Raw genomic sequence first — 25,886 nt, 5'->3', positions numbered from 1 at the left:
AAGTGCAAATTCCTGAACCTCTTGCTAGCATTGCTGGAACAAGGATTCCCATAAATAAACAGTAGGTCTCTGAAAAGTGCTGTATTATAATCTTTCATTTGATTTCCACCATCTAAAGAACTCTCATACAAAGAACTTGGCCAACAGTGGTTTTATTTCTGTCCCCCATTTCTTTCTCTCCACATTGACAGAGTAGAGACAGAAAGGTTTGTCGTGTACTTTGGGTAAGTGCCGCAAGCTGTGTCTTTGTTTTCAGTGAACTAGCTTTTTTGTTTCGGAAGTGGTTGGTCTGGACAGGAATCTCCTTTGGTTTTTCTCTCTGCCTTGCAAGCCTTCTCAGGGAAAGCATGCTATTTAGTGCCCCTTGGTAACATGTCTTGGTGGATTGAAAACATTTTGGGAGGGAGGAGGGATTCTAACAACAACAAGAACAATAATGGTTACGAATGCATGGCTTGATGTTTGAAGATAGTCCAGTACAGTAGATGGCTTGAAAAACCTGTACCCCAAATCTCTTTCCACTGAGCTGTAGGAATCAAGTATGTAAAAAGGTTATTTACAAAAGTCTTTAATCAAATTATACGTTTTTCATTGCAGCATTTGAATCGTGCACAGCACAATTCAATGACTGCTGTTTATTTAGAAGCAAAATGGCTGCATTCAGTATAACTAGTCCGTAGACAAAAGTGTACAGGTTGCAAAGTTAGCAAAGAGGCCTGCCCACATTAGTACAATAGGCTTTTAAAAGAGACTACAGTTACTTGTAGGTTGTACTTTTTTATACAATCTGGCATATAATTAGGAACCTGAAGTAATATTTAACAAGATTTAAATTAAATACTTGTACACAAAAGTTCTGGCAGTGAAACAATTAAACTCAGTTCTACTTGCCATGAGGCTTTACTGAACTGGAAGTAGTCAGTGATTAAATAAATTTTCCCTCTTTGGAGTGTCCACAGATGAAGAACAAGTCAAGATGGCAGCTGTAATTGTGTGCCTAAAAGCTTCACCTGTTTTTTTAATGTGTGTTATATACATGGACTCCTCTGTTTTGTTATATAATGTGCAATCTGTTTTCTAAAATCCAAATAATCCTCAGAGGGGATTCTGTATGTGATATTGAATACTGAGAAATATTTGATTACTGTCAATATTAGCAGACTGTCTTCTGACAAATTATACTGTCAGTGTGAAAGAGATTTTTTCTTTTGCTTAGGCTATGTTAGCATATCTTTGGTAGAGCAACAGTTTTATCTGTTTCCTGAATGAAGCCAGTTCAGGGCAAGCCTTTTTTGAGGGAAACGGGAGAGGGCAAAAATCTCATTTGGAGGTGGTGAAGTACAGAACCCCAATGCTTTATAATTATAGTGACCATATAATAAAAGATAATCCTTCACTTTAGCTTCTTTAGATTTATGTTTTTTTTTCAAAAAGTCACTTTTGTCCTTTATTTTGGTCATTTAATTTTTACTATACAAAAGGTACCATTTAATTCACTCTTTCACATTTGTGAACAGAACTTTTAAAACTAAATTTACACATACTATTTGATTTTAGATTTTTTTTAATTAGAATACAATTTTTGGTTTTTTGCTCTTGAATTTTCCTTTGTAAAGCATTATGCTATGATTATATATATTCCTAATTTTTTTATGTACCTCTTTTGGAGTTTTCAGGTTTGTCCTTTATTTTTTTTCAAGAGTATATGGTCACTATATTTGTACTTTACCATAGGCTTTGGTCCACTTAATTGCAAACAATCTGCATATTCCAGATGCGTTCAATTTTTTTCTTCAGTGTGAATGTGGAAAATCAAATCCTGAAATCTGGATATACTAGTCGCAAATTGATCATTCCAGAAAATGATGATCCTGGAGGAGTGTTTGAATTTGCTTCATCTTCCAGAGGTCCCTATAGGATAAAGGTAAATATTCATATTTGAATTTGAAAAGAGCCATATCCTATATCAATACTGATCTTTTACATTCCATTTTTTAAAAAAAAAATAATTTTATTTTACAGGAAGGAGAATCTGTTGAACTCCAGATTGTCCGTTCCAGAGGAGCGCTTATGGAGCAATTTCTACTCTACACTATAGAGCCAAGAGACAGCAATGAGTTCTATGGAAATACAGGAGTCCTAGAGTTTAAACCTGGGGAAAGAGAAATTAAAATTACTTTGCTAACAAGGATGGATGCGATTCCAGAGGTAAAAAGAGGAGGGGAAAATTATTGATGTCTCTTTTAGACTAACAATAACCAATACTGTTTAATGGATCCTGTTGGGTTTGATCCTGAGCTGATTGATCTGATCCATGGCCTAACTGAGGCCCTTACTATTGCCTGAATTAAGAGGTGTTCACGGTCTTGGATTGTGCTTTGTGGCTTCTGTGTCCATAAATCCCAGAACATTTCCTCATCATTCTGACTCTAAGTTTGATTCCAACTAGGCATGTCCTTTGGAGATGACTAAGTTATCTTCGAATTGAATCGAATACGTTCGAATCAAGGTTTGATATTGGACTTGAGCAATTTGAAATGCTACACAGTTAGTCCTCACTCAGTAATCACAATTGGGACTAGCAACTCCTTTGCTAAGTAACATAGTTGCTTACGGAAACATTATGACAATATGAAGGGTTTATAACCTCATTTCCCCCTGGTTGTTAAAAGAGCCAACTCAGTTGTGAGCATAATTTAAAAATTTACTTCCATACTTCCATCTTTTCTATTAATTCTGCTTCTCAAGTCAATTTGCAAAGCATACAAATATCAGTCAGGTGACTACAGAATGCTGTAATGATTGTAAATACAATTTCTAATTAATTTTGGTGGAGGAAAGATATCTAGTCTAGTCAGATTCTAGATTTCTGTGTTAGAGGTACCCTGCAGGACTCTATTCTCCCTCCACTCTACATGAAACTGCTGGACAATGTCATCTGTTGATACAGAGTCAATGATGATACTCGGTTATATATCTCCACCCTAGACCAAGCAGGTTTTCCTGTCAGGTTTCTTTCCCAGTGTCTGGAAATTATGACCTACTTATGGGATTGTAGGAATTTTCAATCCTAACATCTTAAAGTTATTTTCTATGACTGAAGAGAAATGTAATGTTTACTGATTTTAAAGCTGAGTGCATTTCAAAGTACATTCACATTTGTTCTGCTAGTCTTCCTTCAGTTAAATGTTCATGGACTTGCAGCCAGAAAATACCAATAGGAATTCACCAGGCTAGAAATCAGGAGACTGTGAATTCATCCTTCCTTGGGCATGAAAGCCAGTTGGGTGATCTTGGACCAGTCAGTCTCTCATAACCCAACCCATTTCACAGGATTATTGTGAGAAAATAGGAGGAGAAAGAAGTGCTAGGAATGTTTTCTACCTTAAGTTATTTATACAAATAATAAAGGCAAGCTATAAATAAAAATTAAATCTATGAAAGCATAAGTGTATAATTTTATTTTATCAACATTCTTGGTGGAATTAAAGTCAGCATTTATCCATTAAAACAGAAGGTCCATTAAATTAAAATAAAAAATTTACACAGGCATAAAATGGCAATTTTTTTTGCCTGTGTATTTTATGTACTGTATATTTGCAGTATAGTAGGAGTAAAATGGTGAATAAGATTTTATGCATGTGTAGAAGGATATAGAGCATGGACAAATTTTGTCCATTATATTGAAAATTCAAGACACTTAAAATCAAAGGTGTACTTAGTAGTATTGTCTAGATTATACAGTATACAAAAACAGGATATATCTTACTAATTGATCCATCACAGTATTTTTCTAATGTTCAGCATTATTATGGATGCTTTATCTTTTCCAAAATGTAACTTGATATCACTAAAATTGCACTAGGATTGTACTATGGCAGAAAATAAGTGGGAATGAATCATTAACCATTTGAACTGGATTGAAAAATATGTGAATGCTGCCTTTTAAAAAAAATAGAAGTAAAAGTTCACGTTAGTTTGTAGCACTCATTCAAATATCTATTCATTACTATGTTGCTAGTTCTATCCCTATTGTTCTGATTCAGTTTCCCTGTTCTAGTTAGATGAATTTTATTCAGTGCTCCTCAGTAGCCATGGTGACCTGCCAAGTAAGCTGGGAAATGCTACAAGAGTCAACATCACAATTCTAAAGAACAATGATCCACATGGAATTATTCATTTTGTTGACAATATGATGACAGTAACAATAAATGAAAGTAAAGGAGAAGACTTCTATGCTGGTAATTCTCATTCTTTTTTTCATATAAAAATGTTTCCATAAATGAGAAAGTATGTGAATATGCTTTTAATAAGTAAACAAACCTTTCTACTATTTATTTACCAAAGTTCATTGTTTCTATCGTCTACCTGAGACACTAATATTACAAGAGTCATTGTGACACAACTTTAATTATCATAATTAAACTACACTTTATGGATTTAGTATTTGCGACTGAATCAGGAGTACAGATATCTGGAATCAGTCATGGGAAGAGTTGATTTGAATTACTATTTCTCCAACTAACCTTGGCATTCTCAATCAGCCTAAACTATTTTTACGTACTGTATTATGCTATGTTTTTTTTCCTTTCTGTATTATGTATGGTATGAATCCAATCACTGTGCTGTACTGGTAATACCTAAATTTATGCTTTGCATAATATGTGAACCCAATCATGTGGCTAACAAATCATAGTCATAGCATTTAAACTATTAAACTCACTATTCAGCTCTACAATACTGACATCCAAAGTACTTTTTAATGTTCATTTTGTAGACAAAATAGTAATTTGGACATTTGTTCATTGTTTCTAATGTAAATTTACCTATGTAATATTATAACATTAAAAATCAAACCTCATTTTTATTAGTTTTATATTAAGTTTTTCTTACCTGTCTTGGATGTTATCTGATGAAGATATGTGTATGCTTGTGTTTCAAAGCTGTTTTTAAAATAATAAGAAATCAAGGAACCTTTGGGAGTGTGAGTGTATCCTGGGCAACAGACTCAATTTCTACAAAAGATATTTTTCCAGATCGAGGAACAATTTTTTTTGGAAATGAGGAATTTTCAAAAGATATCACCATTTATTCAGTCCCTGATGAGGTAGTCATTTTTACAGTAATTGTTATTTGTGGAAGAGGGGCAAATAAATTTATAACACAGGAAGATGATGGTCATAATTCCAAGAGGAATAACAATAAACTACTGAATATTCTCTAAAGTTGTGTGAAAGGTCAAAAAAGGTATACCTGCATTCTTGAAGTCCTTTTAGCTGATTGGCTGAAAACACTGAAATGGAATTAAAAAAACAATGTATGCTTTAGACCAGATTTAAATTATGTCTAATAGCTATATAAAATGTTTTATCAATCATAAGATTTAAATGTCATTACTATTACTATGGAAGTAGTCAATTAATGATTAGCATCTTGGGGTTAATTTAATACTATTAATACATAAATTTTGTGGTTTTTTTTCCCCTAAGATACCTGAAGAAATGGAAGTATTCATAATTAGTCTTTTCAATACTACAGGCGGTGCTAGCCTAGGAAATATAACCACAGCAACATTGCAGATCACCAAAAATGATTGTCCAATTTACTTTGCAGGTTAGTGTCATTCTACTAGCTTATGTTTAAATACAACAATAGTAATGCTTATAGGAAGCTCTTGAGCCAAGAACATTTACAATAGAACTATATGAGTTATGATGAACATTTTGTTCCACACACCAATGGTTAGGAACATTAATCATAGTTTATTTACTTCTTACCACTCTCACCTCTTTTTTTACTTTAAAAATCTGTTTTTGCCTTGATAGTAGGAGTGAATATCTGTGACTTTTAGGTATTATGATTTACATTTTTTTCATGTGTGTGCCCCTGAGTTTATTATAGATTCCTGATGACAGTCTGAATGAATCCCTGTAGTTTTCTGGACAAGATTTTTGGAACTGGTTTGCCATTATCACACAGATGGCTTCATGTCAATTTCTCAGTGCCTTTAACCATTCCATCAGACTTCCCCTCCTACAATTTTTACATGCCTCAATCAACATGGCCAATAATAATGTTTAGGAGGCATGGTTCTGCAACATTGTCAAGATCATCAATTTGGGGTTAGCTTTTAGATGGGGTACAAAATCAAATGAGCAAGCTAAAAAATCACAGAAGCAAAGTGGATTTTTAACTATGATTGACATAATCTATGCTTTAATGTGATATCACAAGCTAGGCATTGAAATTCATGTAACAATTATTTAATATAAATTTTTGAAAAACAATGTATAAATATTGATGTTTTGAATACTTTCACACGTAATGTCTTAACTATATTTCAGATCCTGCTATTCTAAAGGTTCACGAAGGTGGCATTGCGGAATTTGTAGTTGTAAGAAATGACTCTGGTGCCGATGTTGTTTCTGTTTTATATGCCACTATCGATGGAAATGCCAGTGCTGAAGATTTCATGTCTTGTGAAAAAAATGGAGTGCTTTGGTTTGATATTGGAATAAAAGAACAGAATATAACTATATTTATCCATGATGATGATATTCCTGAATCAGATGAGGATTTTTATATAATTCTCTTCAATTCTACAGGTTCAAATTATTATTCAACCTATATAAACTAAACAACTGTTGTTTCTTTAGATTGTTTTCTGCCCCACTTTTGATATTATAAGCAGTTAAGGATGCTTGGACAATACCTTTTGACATTCTTCATACCAAAGTGTAGTATTTTTAAAGCCTGTATTATATAGTCAAGTTATTCTCCAGAGCAACTGAAGACAGGACTAGAAGCAATGGATGGAAACTAATCAACAGAACCAGTGGAAACCAGTGGAACAACAGAGAGAAAGCAGAATTGCTTAACTCATTCTTTGCATCCGTCTTCACGCAAAAAGAAATTATAGCTCAACCCACCAAAAACATAACTGTAAAAGACAGACCAGAAATAAAAGTTAAAATAAGCAAAAAATAAGCAAAAAAATAAGCTGGCAGAGGTCATCTCAGAACCACTGCACCACTGCAATCACTGCACTGAAATAAGATTGGTTTGGCATGATCACAAACCTGTGCTGACTGCTAGTTATTACTTTACTTGTTTCTAGATGTTGGCAGATCTGTTTTTTTATTATCTTTTCCAGTATCTTCCCGGGTATTGATGTTAGACTGATTGGGCTATAGTTTCCTGGGTCTGGTTTCCTCCCCCCCCCCCTTTTTTTGAAGATGGGAATCACATCAGTTCTCTGGTAGTTCCCCGGTGCGCCAGGATTTTTGAAGATATGGTTCAGTGGTTCTGAGATGACCTCTGCCAGCTCCTTTAAAACTCTGGGATGTAATCCATCAGGCCCCGGTGATTTGTTTTCATCAAGATCAGACAGGTTGGGGTTGTTTTTTCAGATCTTAAATTTTTCACTCTCTTTCCCCCCTTTCCTTTCTTTTCCCCACATAGAAATACTTGGTCATTGAAGATGCTTCTTCTTTGTCCTGCCCTTCTTGTTCTACAGTCATTTCTTGTTGTTTCTCATAGTTCAGGATCTCCATTTCTAAAAATTGAAATACGAAGCCAAAAGAACCTCTTCCTTCTTGTGCATCTTCTTTCTGTTTTTTAAGTTCCATTCTCAATTCTTCCAAGAGTGATACCATTTTAAAAACTTTTAAACAACTACCTGATTAATTTTAGTCCTCTAGATCCAATAGCCAAAAATCCAAAAATCACCAAGTAATCCAAATAATCCAAAGCTGTTTCTTCTTGCTTCTTTTTTCCAGTTTCTCTTCCTGGGGCTCTCTTATCTTGTTGCAAAGTTTCAGTTAAAATGTATCTTTTAGGAATCTTGTTAAAGTTTCACTGTTAATTCCTTTCACTTCCAGGTGGTCTCCTCCCTTTTTCCAGATCCCACCCTTTTGTTTTTTCCCCTTCTTTTAAAAGTTTTTGAGAATCTAGAAATCTTTATTATCCCTTTGACATTTTATTTTCAGCTTAAATACCTGTTAGTGTCAAAGTGGATTTTACTGATTTCTTGCTTAAATCTCTTAGTTGTCAAGATAGGGAAGAAAAGAAAAAAAACAAATCCTTTCCCTTCCCTTTCTCATTCGCAGCTTCAAAGTGTTGTTCTTTATAATTCAAATTCCAGGGTGCCTTGTATTGTTGTTTTTCCAGTTCGACCCAATCAGCCCAAAACTTTCTCTTCTTATCTTCCTCCTACACATTCTTTTCCGGTCGAGTTCTTCTTTGAGGTGGCCATTTCTGACCACCGCTGCAACTGCCTTTGGGAAAGGGAGGAATGGCCAGCTGGGGAGGAGAGATGTGGCTCTCCTCAACCCTGCTGGCAGACTCCCCCCTCTTCAGCACCTCTACGGGGTGGCTTAGTCCTGAAACCAGCCAGCTCGGGGCACTCCAGCGGGGAGCACAGATCGAAACTGCACACAATCGCAGATTTCGGTCTGTCACCGAAGAAGTTCAAACCGGATCTCCATAATCACTTTTCTTCATAGTCTAAGGGAGAAGATTGGCTTTTGAACCTGTATTTGGAATATTTGTGGAGATATGTTTTTTCCAGTTACAATTCTATTTGTTTGTTTATTTATCAACAAAACCATTGTTTTTTTTTAGGAGACACAGTTATTTACAAACCTAGAATGGCAAGAGTTATAATTGAAGCAAATGATGATCCAAATGGCATTTTTTTAATTGATTCTACAGGCAAAGCAGTGGAAGAAGGCAAAACCAATGACTTTTTGTAAGTAGCTTTCAAGTAAATATCCTTTGCCAATTTCACTAAGTAGCTTGAATCATACTTTCAGTGTGACTTACTTTTTATGATAGTTTTTACAGCATGCAAATAGTGTCATAAACAATTTTCATGTCCACAGTTAACTAAATGAAGAGTTTTAAACATTCAGAAGGCAAAATTAAAAATGCAACTGTAGCTGGAATCTTTGCAACCATTACCCATTTTTGGAAGTAGATATGGCTATAACGTTTTGCCATTTATTTTGAATGACAAGATTGCACAGCCTACAGCTTCTGGGCCCCACAAAAACTTGGGGGGTTCCAAATATCCTCAAAATGTTGCAATCAAATTGTAATTTTTTACAATAGCATAGTGGGCAATTATTAAATATATGAGGAATCTAATTCATTATCAAAATGATATTTAATTAATTTTCTGACAAGTAAAACAGAAAAGAATACTAAAAAATTAGGGTGCAAGAAATTATGATACAAAATGTAATCAACAAAATGGGCATGGGAATTGCGACATGTCAAGTTGCATTATTACATGCTAAATCTGGGCAAAAGTTTAGCAATTTATTGTTTTTCCCTTCTGAAATCAGTTTCTCTGCTGTCTTAAGAATAATGTGCTTTCAGATATTATTATTATGATAAGCACAAAAATGTGAAATCACAGCTGCCAGTTCATTAATTGATGTTGGCCATCATATGCATTGAGTTCATTCCAAGAACTTAGGATGTCATAATGTATTATGATACAAACTCAATGTTAACCGCACCAAACTTGATTGCAGGAAATATGACTTCAGCAATAGAGTGGTCAATGTCTGGAATACTCTACCCGACTCTGTAGTTTCTTCCCCAAACCCCAAAACTTTAACCTTAGACTGTCTACTATTGACCTCACCCTTTCCTAAGAGGTCTGTAGGGGCGTGCATAAGCGCACCAACGTGCCTACCGTCCCTGTCCTATTGTTTCTCTTATTCTTCTTTTATTTTTCTTATATGTACCCATTTCATGTATTCACAACTATGTATACACTTATACTTATTATCTTGTAAACAATTGGCAAATCAAATAAATAAATAAAATAAAATAAATAGTATAATATACATGCAGATCCAAGCAGAGTGCCTTTGGTAAGGTAGAAATTTTGTCAATATGTAGATTTTGAAAGTGCTGCCAGTGCACAAATAACAGTTTCTCTTTAAGGGATTTGAGTAGTTCAGAAATATGACATATCTAAACAAACAAACAAATAAATAAGAAAATACATTTTCAGGTTTCAGGTTTTGATACTATGTGATTTGTCCAAGTTTTTGTCTTCTACGGTATTCTCTTGTATTTTCATATCAATTACCCACAAATTTTCAACTATAGCTAAATCTGATGTGTTACAATCCAAGAGTCTATCAGTTTGTATTTGGAATTTCTACAATATTTTAACCTGCTCATTTTCAATGAGTTTTTCAACTCTGTGTCCCCACCAATTCTTAATTACCAGCTTGTGATAATTTTTACCAATGAGTAATTATTCTAGTGAATAATATTGCTCACAGTGTCAGTGATTATAATTAGTTTTGCATGAACTGAGCATACAGAGTAACTACTATTTCTTCTGCTTCTTTGCACAATCCGTACTTTTCATTATTTGATGGTTTTTCAACTGTGGACTTGATTGTATTAGTAATTACTATTATTGCCATAATAGTACTATTTTTAATGATGCTTTTTTGTTTCATTAAATCTTCACACTGAGCTCCTGTCTTTGTGAAAACTCAAGGGAGATAAATATATATTCTTAATTTGCATTCCATTGAAGAGGTCCTTTAACATTGGGAATATCACATATGTTCATAGTGTTCTTTATTGCCCTCTAAAATATATATTTTAGATGTATCATGTGGAGAATAGAAAAATATAAGTCTGAAATAGTTTTCTTTGTTCTACCATACAGGATCCTGAGGCACAGAGGCTACTTTGGTAATGTTTCTTTGGCCTGGCAGCTATTTGGCAATAATTCTGCTTTAGATCCAGGACAAGAATTCTATGAAGTGTCTGGAACCGTATGGTTCATAGAGGGTGAACAGTCACAGCCTATAACTCTTCATGCTATTCCTGATAAAATTCCAGAATTCAGTGAAATTTATACCTTAAAACTTGTGAATGCTTCAGGTACACTTACATATATGGTGATCTATTTAATGTGCCACTTCCTGCTATAATTGTATATGGTTTAAAAACATAAAATACATTTAACACATATTACCTAAGAAAAGATATACCATGAGCCTTAGAACATACTTTCTGGTGTGGTTGCTTCATCGTGAAGACTCATCTTGAAGACCCACTTGGCTTGGCTTTTTGATATGTTGCAGAAAAGGAGCCTCAGGGGACATGGTTTTATAAGTGGGGGCTCAAAATAAGGAAGCCTTTTTGTGGATTCCTTTTTGGCTAGCATGGAGTGGTTGGGCATAATGTATTAGGGTCATACAGTCCCAATGCTAACAAGGACTGGAGCCAGAAAAAGTTTCATATGTAATAGCTCCCTATTTAATCATATTGTTCACTGAGTGGTCTTTGACCAGCTACCATGGCTGGTCTTTCAGACTTGCTTACCTCTAAAGATACTGTAAAGATAACAATGGGAAAAAGAAGAAGCACACAATCAGTAGCACTGATTAAATAAGTAGATAAATAAATAAGTTGATAAGATTGTGTGTATGAGTTATAAAATAATTTATTGGCTTTCTTTTAGGTGGGATTCCTGGTGGCCAGTTATCCGAAACCAACCTTTCTGTGACTGTGATGATCCCAATGAATGATGATCCCTATGGAGTGTTCATCTTAGATCCTCAGAGCCAAGACAGAGAGGTAGCAGAAGACATTCAGTCTGAGGATGACACTTCTTGCATTACCAGTTTTACAGTATGGAGGCATCAGGGAACTTTTGGAACTGTCAGGATTGGCTGGGAAATATTATCTAGCACTTTCAGAGAAGGATTACCTCTAATGATCGACTTCTTATTGATTGGAAAGTTTACAGATTCAGTAAAGTCAAAGCCTCACATGCGACGGCATCACACTGGAACAGATGCTTTATATTTTAGTGGTGAAGAAGATGCATATGGGATAATTGAGCCAGAGGTCCATGTTAGTAAAAACAGTATACTTAATGTCTTTACATTTTCAGCATGGGTACTTCCTAGTCCCAACAATGATGGATTTATAATAACAAAGGATAATAGTAATGGATTAATATATTATGGAGTAAAAATAGGCACAAACGAATCCCATCTTTCTATAGGGTTCTATTACACACCATTGCAGTCTAATAAGACATATATAGCTAAGATCACAATTATGAAATACTTGGAGGAAAATATTTGGATTCACCTTCTGATTATACTCAATAATGGCACTCTTGAGTTTTTCATTGATGGCAAACCTGTTCCTGGGGGCATTAAGAGTCTCAAAGGAAAAGCAATTGCTGATGGTAAGCAATGTGTTAATTAATATTATTGGTTTGTTGCACAATCAGACTGAAGTTTAAACCTGGATTTGGCATTTTTTGTCCAACTGTTGAGTCCTTCCCAAGGACTTGCCAGATGCTGTTATTAAATACTAATAAAATATTAAATACTATTAATGATATTGTTGCATAATGTAAACTGTCTTAATGTAAGTGAAGTGGCCTTTTGCAATTGACAGGTGGGTATTTCATCAATGGCAATGGTTTGAAATAATGCTTCAGATATTTTGTATTCACTATTGGAGCTCTCTCTGTTTTATTTTGTCACAGTGGTTCTACTTCTGTTATTTTAGGTACACAACAATATGAAATGATAGCTGCTAATTCCTTGGTTGGATTTAGCCTTCATACTTATCAAGTTCTTTCCCAAAACCTAAGATATTGTAATCTATCAGCATAGTATTGTTTTGGTTACACTGAACTTGATTATTACATAAAGATTAATACAAGCATTTAATTTTAATTACAATGAAGTTCTGTTTTAGATAAAGAAATTCAAACGAGTGATTATGTACAGTATTAACCAATTTAATTTTGTAAAACTTAAAAGTTGGAGCATTAAAAACAATATTTGTGGGTCTATTTTCCCTAGGACCAGGAATAATGAAAGTTGGTGCTGGAATAAATGGCAGCAGCAGGTATAAAGGAATGATGCAAGATGTGAGATTTTATGAATGTAAATTAACAAAGGAAGAGATCAGTGAACTTCACGCTATGCCGGCAAGGTTTGATTTGTACCCTGTCTCTGGATACTTAGAATATCGACAAGGAGAAAGGAATAAATCATTCATTGTTTCTGCCAAAGATGACAAAGAAGAGGAAGGAGAGGAGCTGTTCATTCTAAAGCTTATTTCAGTTTATGGAGGAGCACAAATTTCACAAGAAAACACAATTGCAACTTTAAGAATCCAGAAAAGTGATAATGCCAATGGGTTATTTGGTTTCACAGGAGCATGTATTCCAGAGGTAGAAAAACCTTATCAATGTGATTCATGAAAATTCTTAATTCAAGTCTAAGCAGTATACATACTAGATAAATGTAATTTTCATTTAGAAATTGCATCTTTTATTTATTTTTTATTTATTTATTTATTTGATTTGTCAATTGTTTACAAGATAATAAGTATAAGTGTATACATAGTTGTGAATACATGAGATGGGTACATATAAGAAAAATAAAAGAATAGAGAAACAATAGGACAGGGATGGTAGGCACGTTGGTGCGCTTATGCACGCCCCCTACAGACCTCTTAGGAAAGGGGTGAGGTCAATGGTAGACAGTTTAAGGTTAAAGTTTTTGGGGTTTGGGGAAGAGACTACAGAGTCTTTCATCACAATAGTGATGAAAAAGTAACTGCAATCAATTTGTGCATTTATGACCTGCACAGATCAATAAAGGAAAGCCGAAGTAAAATCATAAACACAATTGTGGCTTCACTTAGTGGTGCTTTGCTTAATAACTGAATTGCCAGTCTCAGTTGTGTTGCTAAACTATACTCATTTTCTTTTGGACCTCAGCCTATGGAGATCAGCCAAAGCAATATGGAGATAATGATACTGACCTTGTAATCTTGATAGCACATTGCTATCAAAATGCAGTCCTCATGTTGCTTAATCTTGTTAGTTGAAAAGTCTTCCTACTAGCAACACATAATCCTGGGGAATTATTGGAATTGGTTTAGCAGTAATCTGGGGAAGTGTTAGCTGGAAGTCGGCTTATAAGCAGGTAGTTATAAAGCAAATAACACGATGGGAAATTGGAAAAGGAATGAAATTAAGATACAGGATTTAACAGGGGCAAACAATAGATGCAAGGTTTTTTTCTATTGAGGAAAGTAGTATTCTTTTTTCTTACAGTAGTTCACAGATGATTATTATGCAAACTCTGACTTTAAAAAGAGGTGCCTCCTTTTCTTATTTTCCTTCATTTTTTCCCCTTTTGTTTCATATATTTTATATGATAATCTTGCTAATGAGAAATGTCTCCCCGTTAATTATTGCTAAAGTGCTCAGGGAGCTTTTAGAGTTGATGAATGGGGCAAAATAACTATTGAACAAGTGAACATTTGTGTGTAATGGGATTTCCCCCCCCCAAAAAATGATTTTATGCATTTAAAAGCTGAAACTTGTTTTTATTGTAATTTATCAATGTGACTTAATATTTCATTTCCAATCAAACCTCAAAATTTTCAAATCTTCTATTTATCATAATGTTTATTGCAATTCTTATTGTTCATAGGTCTCTAATGAAGGTTCTACTGTATCTTGTGTAGTGGAACGCACCAGAGGGGCCTTGGATTCTGTTTTTGTGTATTACACTATCTCTCAGATTGATTCTTATGGCGTTAATTATACTGTTACTGACTTTGCTAACAGGAGTGGGATAGTAACATTCCTTCCTTTCCAGAGATCAGAGGTAAATCATACTTTCCTCTTCAATTTGATAATATAATTGTAATATAATATAATTCTGCTTTGAAATGTGGATAATATATTTTGCTAATCTATAGTCAATTTTGTTGTGTATGGGAACAATCCTTTTTGTTACTACTGATGTATTTTCAGGAATGTAAATTAATTTCGGTATATTTCTGGCTTTAACTGAAGGTTCATTGAACTAGTTACTGATGTATCTAATTTGTAGTTATTTTTATTTATTTACAATTAAATGAATGATGAATAACAATTAGAATGGACATGCTATAAAATCTTTTCAAAGAACAGAAAGTATTAGACTTTCATCATATTAGCACTAAACTATGTGTATTCTTTTTAATTAAATAATTGTGATATTTAGGGAAGTATCTTTTGACTACTGTATATCTTCTATGATACTAAACTTTCATCTAAAAATAGCTTGCCTGATATCCATTTTAATGTTCTTTTATTAATATACAAATGTCCTTAATTTTCCCCAAGCCTTTTAAAATCACAATAGAGATTTTAACCATATTTTGCATGCTTTATTTTTTCTGTTTATATTTCTTTTAAGTATTCCTAAATTTGAATGATATTTAATGTTGTATTTAATAGTTTTGTTCATTTTTAAATTTCTTCTTTATCACCTTTTAAAACAATGCTTTATTTGCATTAGTTTTTAAGTAATTGAGTGTTTACATGAGCTCTTGACTCCATTAGAAAAACGTTGTCAGCCTTCAAGATGTTTTCTACTTTTCTATTGCTTTCTACTGCTTTGCATCTGATGTATGCCATGATGTATCTGATGTATCTGATGGCTGCCATGAGTAACAGGGGGAGGAGAGGTTGCATCTTGTGGGAAGAGAGCTGGAGGTGTTACATTCTTGTCTTGTATAAATGAGGAGTTGTGGGGGAGTATAAATTCCTGTTCTTAAGTTTCTATTTCCTTGCCTAGCTTTCTTTCCTTTGCGCAGCTGCGAAGTTTTATCAAAATATGTCAAGGTCAACGGACAGAGGCCTCATCACCACCTGAAGATGCCCACATGATCATATTCAGAACTTTTAATTGGAAGAGTCTTTTGGACTTTGGGGGGTGGGAACAATTCCATCCCTTTGTATATGTGATCTGTGCACCAAATCCCTTAGATTCAGAATTCTACCTGTAGCTTCCACTTTGAATTTCAGTAAAAGAAAAAACTTTGCTCTAATCTATTGAGTCTGAGTATTTCTTTCTTGGATTTTTGAATGGAGCACAGACTGACATTATTCTGAATCTCCTCACCAGCCCACCTGGAGAAAATATCCAGTTTTCTTCCGAGGGGGTTTTACATCATGTCATCTCCAGCTAGTGAAGAAGAGGACCTTGGAGCTGTGGGGGGGCAATCGTTACTGATACCGGAGGTGCCAGCAGCTGACTTGCTAGCCGACCTTACCCTGGAGGAAATTCCAGCTGAGAGACCCAGATGGTCATTCGGTGTTGGCTGGAAGGATCCTGATGACCCCCCCTCCTGGAATCACCACGACCCGAAGGCGTGGGAGAGATGGGCCATGGCTAGAGAAGGAAAAGAGAGAATTGATGCTGGATCAAGCCAGGCAGCTCCTGAATGAAGCCTTTGGTCAGCCTCACATCGCTCCAAGGTATGAGGGGGAAGGGGGAGCAACTTCAGCCAGAGACAGCCAGGCTGCCCCCACCCCCATAGCCCAGCCAGTGCCAGCGCAACAGCCGGCTGCAGCCCCAGAGCCCCCAGCGGGAGGTGTGATCTCTAGAAGACGCATAGCTCCGAAGCTGCCTCCGTTAGAAGTGAAATTTGGAGGAAATCCCAAAGACTTGGGTTTCTTCCTAGCACAAGTCTGGAGCTATATGGAGGAGTACAGGCGGGAGTTCACCTCTGAAGCAGCCAAAGTGAGATGTGTGACCAGGGCCCTGGAGGGATTAGCTGCAGAGTGGATGGTGACTTTGCATAATGACAACTCCCCCCAACTGCGGAATTACAACGTATTCATGACTGCGTTGCAGGCAAGATTTGAGGACCCACTGGCGGAGAGAAAGGCCAGGATCAGGATGAAGACCATAAATCAAGGGAGGAGGTCAGTGGCTGACTACAACCAAGAGTTTAGACAGCTGGCGTACCATATCTGAGGCTGGTCCCAGGGAGCCCTGATAGAAGCCTATAAAGATGGTCTAAATGAAGACGTATACCAGATGTGTATCTCCAGAAGGGATCCTAATGATTTGCAACTGTGGTATTTGCTGGCAGAAGAAGTGGAGATAGATTTGACCCGAAGCAGACACAGGGGGGGGGGTTCCGGGTGGAACAAGCCATCCCCCCATGCTTCCAAGAGGCCCCTAAACCTCTGAGAGGAGGAGTGATGGCAAGACCCAGATCCACTGCCTGCTTTCGATGTGGAAAGGAGGGCCACCGGATTGCAGACTGCAGGGTCAAATTGGATCCAAAGGGGACGCAGAGAGGAGGGAGGAAACTGAAAACCCCCCAGCCAAGCCTCGTGAAACGGCACTAAAGACGGGAGAGGTTGTAGAGGTTGCCCCCCCAGCAAGGGAGGAGCTGGGACCTCCGACCCTCCTGGAAGAGAGTTATTCCGACTCGGAAGATGATTTCCTGGACTAACGTCCTTTTTCTAGGGGGGCTGAATGTCAGCCTTTAAGATCTTTTCTACTTTTCTATTGCTTTCTACTGCTTTGCATCTTTCGGCTGCCATGAGTAATGGGGGGAGGAGGGGTTGCATCTTGTGGGAAGAGAGCTGGAGGTGTTACATTCTTGTCTTGTATAAATGAGGAGTTGGTGGTGTATAAATTCCTGTTCTTAAGTTTCTATTTCCTTGCCTAGCTTTCTTTCCTTTGCGCAGCTGCGAAGTTTTATCAAAATATGTCAAGGTCAATGGACAGAGACCTCATCACCACCTGAAGATGCCCACATGATCATATTCAGAACTTTTAATTGAAAGAGTCTTTTGGACTTTGGGGGTGGGAACAATTCCATCCCTTTGTATATGTGATCTGCGTGCCAAATCCCTTAGATTCAGAATTCTACCTGTAGCTTCCACTTTGAATTTCAGTAAAAGAAAAAACTTTGCTCTAATCTATGGAGTCTGAGTATTTCTTTCTTTGATTTTGAATGGAGCACAGACTGACAGTTAGGTTAATATACCTTTAAAATAGGTTGTAATATATTCTTCTGAGATTGGAGTTTCACGTATTCAACAATGTTTATGTAAAATTTCTCACACTTTTGGATTTGCTTTTTTTAAATATAATGACAATACTTATATTTAATTTGGGTTTCTGTGTCTTTATCCCATCACTTCCTACCCCCAGGTTCTGAATTTGCATGTGCTTGATGATGATATACCTGAACTAAAAGAATATTTCCAGGTGACATTAGTATCTGCAGTTACCGGAGATGGAAAAACAGGTTCAACCCCAACCAGTGGAGCTAGCATAGATCCAGAAAAGGAAACTACTTACATCACTGTCAAAGCTAGTGATCATCCCTATGGTAATAATTATAGGAATTGTTTCACACCTCAAATTTCATACTTAGTTTGTACAGATTATTGTATAATTATTCTCATATAGCATTCAAGATGTAGACAGTTGGTATATGCTATAAATAGTTTTCTGGTCTGCAATGTAATGCTACATTCATGTGTTAATATAAGACTTTTGAATTATTTAGCATTCTTCATCCAATGCTGTATGTTACTAAGAGTAAAACACCTGCCTAACTCTCACAGCATTTCAGATAGAAGACTAAAAATACTTAACGTAGAAACCTTGTAAAATTACAGCCATTGTTTTACTAGCTATGCATCCTACTGTGTTTAATAAAACAGGCATAATGTTGTACTATCTAGCAAAACTTTTCCTAAACCACGATAATTTTAAATTATCTATTATATTTAGTCATATATGGTTGTGTCCCAACAAAATCAGTGACAGGATGTAAGAATTTTTTTTAAAAAGCTGATTAAATATATCAGGAATCATTCTTTGCTGATTAAAGTACATTGTCTCCTCACCCTATCCCCAAAACAAATATATGTCAGACACAGATTTAACAGTTAAAAGGATAGTGATGAGTTGACTGTGGTGAGTTGACTGCAGCAAGTTGTTTCATTCTGGGATGTAACTTCCCATGGCTTGTCTCCTGTGGCATATATACAGTATAACGTATCATTTATTATTGTTTTGCTGTTTGAATAGTTGCTTTATATCATTATAGATAGATAGATAGATATTGTAGATAGATAGATAGATATATTTAATTAATTGCTGTAAATAATTATTTAAATAATTTATACAGTTCATCATCTAAGAATCAGCAGACATTCTACATAGTGCCTGCTTTTCCATGTTTTCTCTTTTCAAGAGAAAAAATAGTTATCTTGAAAAGAGAAAACACGGAAAAGCAGACACTGTGTAGAACGTCTGCTAATTCTTACACAATGAATTGTACAATTATTTCTATTAACCTATGCCAACCTGAGAAAGCCAGTAACCTTTTTTGCTGGAATTTATTATCCAATTGCAAAATTGCAAAGCTTAATATGTATTCCCATATCTGTATGCAAATTCAGTGGAAAATGTAGCCCTGTCCAAATGGACATGGATCCTTATATATTCAATTTATATATCAGAGACAAATGTATTTTTATTAATAAATGCTTTTTGCTTGCACTTAAGGCTAAATAATACAATATATATATATATATATATTTCATCTGTCAGGCTTGTTGCAGTTCTCTGTTGGGCAGCCTCCATCAGACACTGATGAAATCATTCTTTCAGCCACGACAGCACCCCACATTACTGTCAAGGAAGAAGTAGGACAAGTCAGCTTGCTTGTTGTTCGAGCACAAGGTTTACTTGGGACAATTGTGGCAAAATATAGAACAGTTGCACTAACAGCATTCAGCCCACAAGATTATCAGGTATATGAGCAGCTCTCTAAAAGGGTTGGTTGAGGCCAGTTAGCTTCATCTGTATGAGTTTATAATTTAAATAGTATGTCCAATGTGTACTTACAGTATCAGTGTTTCAGATTAAAGGGAATAGTTGTGATTGCTGCTAGTATACTGCTGTCTTTGCTACCTATGGGATTCTTGCCTCAGCATCTACATTTCATGGTTGGATTGGCCATAGAGTTCCTAAGGCCTTTGGTGCCGGCGGTTTTTAATTTGACACCCTTTGAGGTTAAGTCCAAAGTGGCTTAGAGGTTTGTGGCCTCCATGGCAACTATGGACCTGTCCCAAGTAATTGATGGCTTGACATATGGTGGCCTCATGTGGATCTTTTAATAGATTTTTTTCCCTGCAGGGAATTACAGGGACCTTGGAATTTCTGCCAGGAGAAAGATACAAGCACATTCTTGTCAACATTACAGATAATTCTATCCCTGAGCTAGAAAAGACTTTCAAAGTAGAATTGCTGAATCCAGATGGGGCAGGTAAAGGCTCATGGAATAATAATAACTCTTTGGGGACTGAAATTGATTTATATTTAATTCATTCTGGCAAAATTCTTTTCAAAAATAACTTTAATTTCCTTTTTAAAAAGCATTAATTTTTTAATTTTCTTTTGAAAATAATTAGCTGCATATCTTCACTGTTTTAAACAAAATATTCCACATAAAGTAGGTACTCTATAGTATATGTTGTCAGATAACATGATAGTAAAGTATGTGTCAAAACCCTCATTTTATCTGATACGTGTTTATCTGAAGCTGCTCCAAAACTTGAAATAACAAGTATTCAACAGTTTGTGGAAACTCCAGAACCTAAACCAGTTCCTATAGCATCCTACCTCTAATGCTACAAAAATATTATTGCACAGGAACTTCTTTTGTTGCATGTATTCTTGGCGTTTAAAAAATCTAACCTGGTTAAAAAGTCAGCTGAGACACCCACAGGAAATTCCTGGGCTATACAGACTAGACTGTGAAGTAAAAAAGCAAGAAGATGAAAGCAATGTGAAAGCACTTCTGCTTTGTTGTGAAGAAAACTGCATGGAGTTAAGCTGAAATTGAGAAAGTCTATTCTGTAAATAAATAAATACCCCAATTTGCTTTAGCATTATTTCCAGAATTTACTAATTCGGAGATTATAGATTCTGCCTTTTCCAATTTCTTTGCTTTTTCACTTCTCAAGTATTTGTCACTCTTAGTTAAAGATAGTTGATACGGGTAGCTAATGGAAAAAGTATCATCTTTGGCTTTTAGTAACTTTCCTTAAGGTTTCAAAAATATTTTAATTTTTTTCAAGTTTATCTTCTTTGTTTGCTTTTTTCTAAATATTTTGAAATGCTCTCTATCATCTGCATTATATATGTGTATTGTGTATCTTTGTCTTTTTAAAGTTTCTGAATTCTTAAGTGGTGGTAGTGGTAGTGGTGATGGTGATTTCTACTTCCTTCCTCCTGTCCATCAATATGGTAAGCAGTGATTTTTGGAGTTATCCCCTTTCTAAGAAGTATGGTTCACTGTTTTAAAACAGTGTTTTTTAAATTTGACAACTTTTAAGATGTGCAGATATCAACTCCCACATTCTGGATGCAGAATGCTGGGAGTGAAGTCAGCACATGCTAAATACTGCTTTAAAAGAAACTGTACAGTAATGTACAATCATACTTTAATAAGAACTTAGCCTTTTCCCCCCCTTCTTATTCAAAGCTGGCAGACTGTTTATTTTCAAAGTATATTACCAGATTTCTTTCCTGGAGACACTCCGAAGACACTTTTCGGATCCTCTCTTACCCCTGACATAGAAAGACAGCTCTCATGCCAACATGTCACATTTCTGTCATGATAATTTATATATAAAATAGTTTTAAAAACTTCTCTGTTCCCTAGTTCTTCCCAAACCCAGAAAAGGTAGGGAAACTTGCTGAATGAATTAACTGAGTTGGAAAAAGGGTATCCTCTGAAATACTTCTGTTTAGTATCTTCCAATCTCTGGAAGATTTTCAGTGTTAGATAAATGCCGTGGGAAGACAGTGGTAGAAAAGCTGCCTTTTCTAAATATTTTTTGTCTAAATCTACCTGTGTGTTTAGGGTTGCAAACCTTTTGGAAAAATTAAGTAACCATACTTCTGTTTCAGTTCTGTTGCATTAATTTTGGATATTAACCTTTGGGTATTATAAGTGATCCAATTGTTAGAATTAATTTTATATATATATATATATATATATATATATATATATATATATATATATATATATGTATGTATGTATGTATGTATGTATGTATGTATGTATGTATGTATGGCATTCAGCTTTGTTCGGTATTTTCCCACGTCATGGTAGTGGTGCTTTTAAAGTTGTAGCAACGTTTCAGCAGAATCTCATCTGCCATCATCAGGCTTTTGTATAGTGTTCGCCTGTGAGTTAGACTTTTACAGTGGTTTCAGATTTAAATTTGGGGCAGCCTATTGCTGTGCCAGAATGGCAATAGGCTGCCCCAAATTTAAATCTCAAACGCAGAATCTCATCTGCCATCATCAGGCTTCTGTATTGTGTTGATGATCTGCCTGATGATGGCAGATGAGATTCTGCCGAAACGTCGCTACAACTTTAAAAGCACAACTATAATGACGTAGGAAAATACCTGAACAAAGCTGAATACCATACATATAAATACCTGCGAAAACTTAAGAAAACACACACACACACACACACACACACATATTTGTTCTTGATGTCAACAGGCAATCTGGGAATAGCATCTCATATCCTAGTGACTATTGAAGCCTCTGATGATGCACATGGGGTCTTTGAGTTCGATGCTGAATCCCTCTCTCTCAGTGGAATGGAACCTGAAGATGGAAGAGGAATCGTCATATTTCAGGTCTACAGATGTCCTATATACTACTCTTGAGTTTGCATACTTATAGAAATCCTCCATGGCTATATTCTTTTTTTCAAAGATAGGGTTTCTTTTGCTGATAACTATAGTTGTCATGATCTCTATCCCCCTCACTGATACTCCAGTTCAGGGTCAAGATGCAAGACTGACAGGATAATTTTATACAAAGGTCATGAGACAGGGGATTATGACTGTATGGCAGAAATCTTATAAAAACTGCTGAGTGCTTAGAAATTTTGTCTCAACTTCATTTTGCTAATTAAAATTGTGAAGATGCATCTGTGTAATATGTAAAGTGGCACAGGAACCTTTTTCTAGCTAAGTGATTTAGTTCTTTGTCTTACATGATATAATAATAATGATGTATTGCTTTGCTTTTCAGATTATTAGATATCATGGTGCGTTGTCTCAGGTTACATTATATTGGTTCATAGTGCCAAATGATACTGAAGATGTGACTGCAACAAGTGGCAACGTAACATTCCACACAGAGCAAAGAAAAGCAAATTTAACTGTAAATATTTTGCCTGATGAAATTCCAGAACTAGACAGGACACTTTCACTTTATATCATTAATGTTACACATGGGCGGCTTGGAGTTCACACAAATGCTACATTGACTATTCTTGCAAATGATGACCCATATGGATTATTGATTTTCTCTGGAAAAAATAGGCCAATTAAAGTTGAGGAAGAAACAAAGAATGTCACCCTTACAATAGTAAGGTTGAAAGGTCACTTGGGAGTAGTCAAGGTTACATATAGAACCATGTATGATGAAGATGTCTCACTCTATCTGCCATCAAATATTGCAAGGGCAACATTGGGAGAAGATTATCTGCCCATTTCAGGATTTGTAATCCTTTCAGCCAATGAAAGTGAAGCTACACTACACCTCCCTATTCTGGATGATGATGAACCAGAGCAGTCGGAATCTGTATTTGTTGAGCTTCTTGGTGCTACTTTGATAGGAGAAGTCAATCATCAGCCAAGTAAGGCTAACTCTGTCTTTTGTTCAGTAATGTTTAAAGCACAACCCAAATTATATTTTCTTTACAAAACAATATTTAGCAACATTATACATGACTAAAACCACTTCAGTTTAATGGTTAAGGTACTGAGCTAGGACTGAGAAAAGCGGACTTCTAGTCCTGTCAACAGTAGATATAAGGTTGTCATTTTATTGTGGAATTCTAGTGTATTTTTATTGTAGAAAATAAATTGGAAATCCTTCAAATTCTTCTGTATTTCAGTTTCAGATTCTCCTCGCCTTGGATCTACCACTGATACAATTGCTCATATAATTATCAATGCCAATGACGATGCTTTTGGAACATTACAGCTCTCTGCTCCAGCTGTCCAAGTACCTGAAAATTATGTTGGACCAATAATCAATGTCACAAGGACTGGAGGAATCTTTGCAGATGTTTCTGTGAAATTTAGAGCAGTGCCAATTACAGCAACTGCTGGTAAGAGAGTGAAGAGACTACAATTCAATGGCAAAAAATGTACAACAGTGTACATTGACTTTAGCTATAAGCAAATGGCAAGAATATCAGAAAACCTTATATGGAATATGCCTGCATGTCATAGAATCCTTTAGCATGTTAATAAATTCATTTTTTTTGTTATTTGAGCATTTATTGCTCCTCCAGTTCAAACTACCATATATCAATGATAAACTATCTATTCCCGTCACTCATTTTTGCTAACTGCATCCATACATTGAAGCAAAAGATCTGAACTGAGGAGCCCACTTTAACTATATGGTCAAGCTTCCCTCTCGATGCAACACATCTCAATGTGTAGATGAGGCAGGAAGGATATTATAATCCAGTGCAGCTTTTTGTGTCAGGTGACTGAAATGTTTACCTACCTGCTTCATTCTGATATCTGCTAATATGGCTTTATAATGTGGTAAGATAGAAATGTTTCAGCATGGAATAAGCAAAAGAAAAACATACAGCAAAGCACACATGGTTCTTTGCTGAATTCAAGTTTACATGATCATTCTGTCATATGTTTTAATTTAAATTTGCATGTAACCTATTGTTGTGTTAATTAATCTAAGATCATTTTCCAGGTTTCCAGATATATTGTTCTTACATAAGGCATGCCAGCTTTTGAAAAACAAACATTCAGAGCAGACAATACCAATTATCAATATACACATTATTTTGGGTACCTCTTTTTAGAAGACCATATGTGCTAATGTCTCTTCAAAGAAGGTTTGGATTATAGCAATATGAAATATGGAATGGCTAAAAACATGAATGCAAAATCTTTTTATAGGATAAAATAGTTGGTATTGTTTCAAGAATATTCTGTACTATCTTCTCTAACTTTTTTCATAGATTCTGCTCATCAGATCTGAATTTCAAACAACTTAAAGAAATAGTATCATCATGTTTTTGAATAGGCATCTTTGTTATACACAGGTGAGGACTACAGCGTAGCTTCCTCAGATGTTGTCTTACTAGAAGGAGAGACCAGCAAAGCCGTGCCAATTTATATAATTAATGATATTAACCCTGAAAGGGAGGAGTCCTTCTTTGTGCAGCTGCTCAATCAGACAACAGGCGGAGCACAACTCGGGAATCTAACTCAGGCAGTTATAACTATTGAGGCTTCGGATGATCCATTTGGATCTTTTGGTAAGGTGGCATTTAAATGTTAATAAAACCATCTATGAATTGAAAAATATCACAATAAATTTAATTAACAAGTTTAAATCTACCTTTCTTCTCAACAATATTTCTTTTCATAATATTTTATCTTACAATTGGCCACTTCTTCCTTTTTTGAAAACACTTCCTGATAAAGTACTGTAGTTTATTGTCAGTACTCTCACACTGGACTTTACAATTTAAAATTTAAGACTTAAACTAATGATTACAGCCCATGTAATCCCGTTTTTATGTCTTGAGAAGTACTGTGACCCCAGTAAGAAGACTTTAGTGCTTCTCTCTACTCCCCTGTCTGCCTCCCTTTCCTAAATCTTAAACTGGCCTCTTGTGCACTCTGTGCTATCAGGCATCCTTTTGTGGTATTATATAAGACTTTACAAAAGCAAAATGAATACAAATCAAAAGAGAGAGGGGAAGAGCAGACACTATTTTAAACCTACTTCTTAGTCTACTTCACAGGGTTCTGGTGAAATTAAAGTGGAGAGTGGAGTGGAGTGGAAGAATAGAAACAGAAAAAGAAATAGACTAGACTAGACTAGACTAGACTAGAACAGCTGGAAGGGATCTAGGAGGTCTTTTAGTTTAATTAAAAGATTTGTATTCTTCCTATTCACCTCAAGCAATTA

The 25,886-nt window shown here is 35.5% G+C and overlaps 1 protein-coding gene across 4 annotated transcripts in view; it reads left to right on the top strand.

Annotated features, from left to right (window-relative positions):
- ADGRV1 (adhesion G protein-coupled receptor V1) overlaps nt 1-25,886 on the top strand; it is a 258,922-nt gene that overhangs the window by 35,034 nt on the left and 198,002 nt on the right. For all 4 annotated transcript variants that reach the window (XM_087958193.1, XM_087958191.1, XM_087958192.1 and 1 more), the window contains exons 12-30: nt 1,798-1,924; nt 2,023-2,208; nt 4,061-4,241; nt 4,944-5,107; nt 5,490-5,613; nt 6,345-6,605; nt 8,623-8,749; nt 10,703-10,920; nt 11,504-12,241; nt 12,870-13,243; nt 14,517-14,693; nt 18,030-18,210; nt 19,443-19,645; nt 20,031-20,160; nt 21,069-21,143; nt 22,416-22,555; nt 22,956-23,565; nt 23,827-24,042; nt 25,012-25,227. In XM_087958193.1, coding sequence (XP_087814319.1) covers nt 1,798-1,924; nt 2,023-2,208; nt 4,061-4,241; nt 4,944-5,107; nt 5,490-5,613; nt 6,345-6,605; nt 8,623-8,749; nt 10,703-10,920; nt 11,504-12,241; nt 12,870-13,243; nt 14,517-14,693; nt 18,030-18,210; nt 19,443-19,645; nt 20,031-20,160; nt 21,069-21,143; nt 22,416-22,555; nt 22,956-23,565; nt 23,827-24,042; nt 25,012-25,227 — 4,448 coding nt within the window. The remainder of the gene's footprint in view (nt 1-1,797; nt 1,925-2,022; nt 2,209-4,060; nt 4,242-4,943; nt 5,108-5,489; nt 5,614-6,344; nt 6,606-8,622; nt 8,750-10,702; nt 10,921-11,503; nt 12,242-12,869; nt 13,244-14,516; nt 14,694-18,029; nt 18,211-19,442; nt 19,646-20,030; nt 20,161-21,068; nt 21,144-22,415; nt 22,556-22,955; nt 23,566-23,826; nt 24,043-25,011; nt 25,228-25,886) is intronic.

This window comes from Notechis scutatus, chromosome 2 (assembly GCF_049901735.1).
Source record: "Notechis scutatus isolate UNSWTSFEM ecotype Mainland chromosome 2, rNotScu1.2, whole genome shotgun sequence".
NCBI lineage: Eukaryota > Metazoa > Chordata > Lepidosauria > Squamata > Elapidae > Notechis > Notechis scutatus.
The sequence above is the reverse complement of the archived record's forward strand: the minus strand, read 5'-3'. Positions and strand labels throughout refer to the sequence as shown.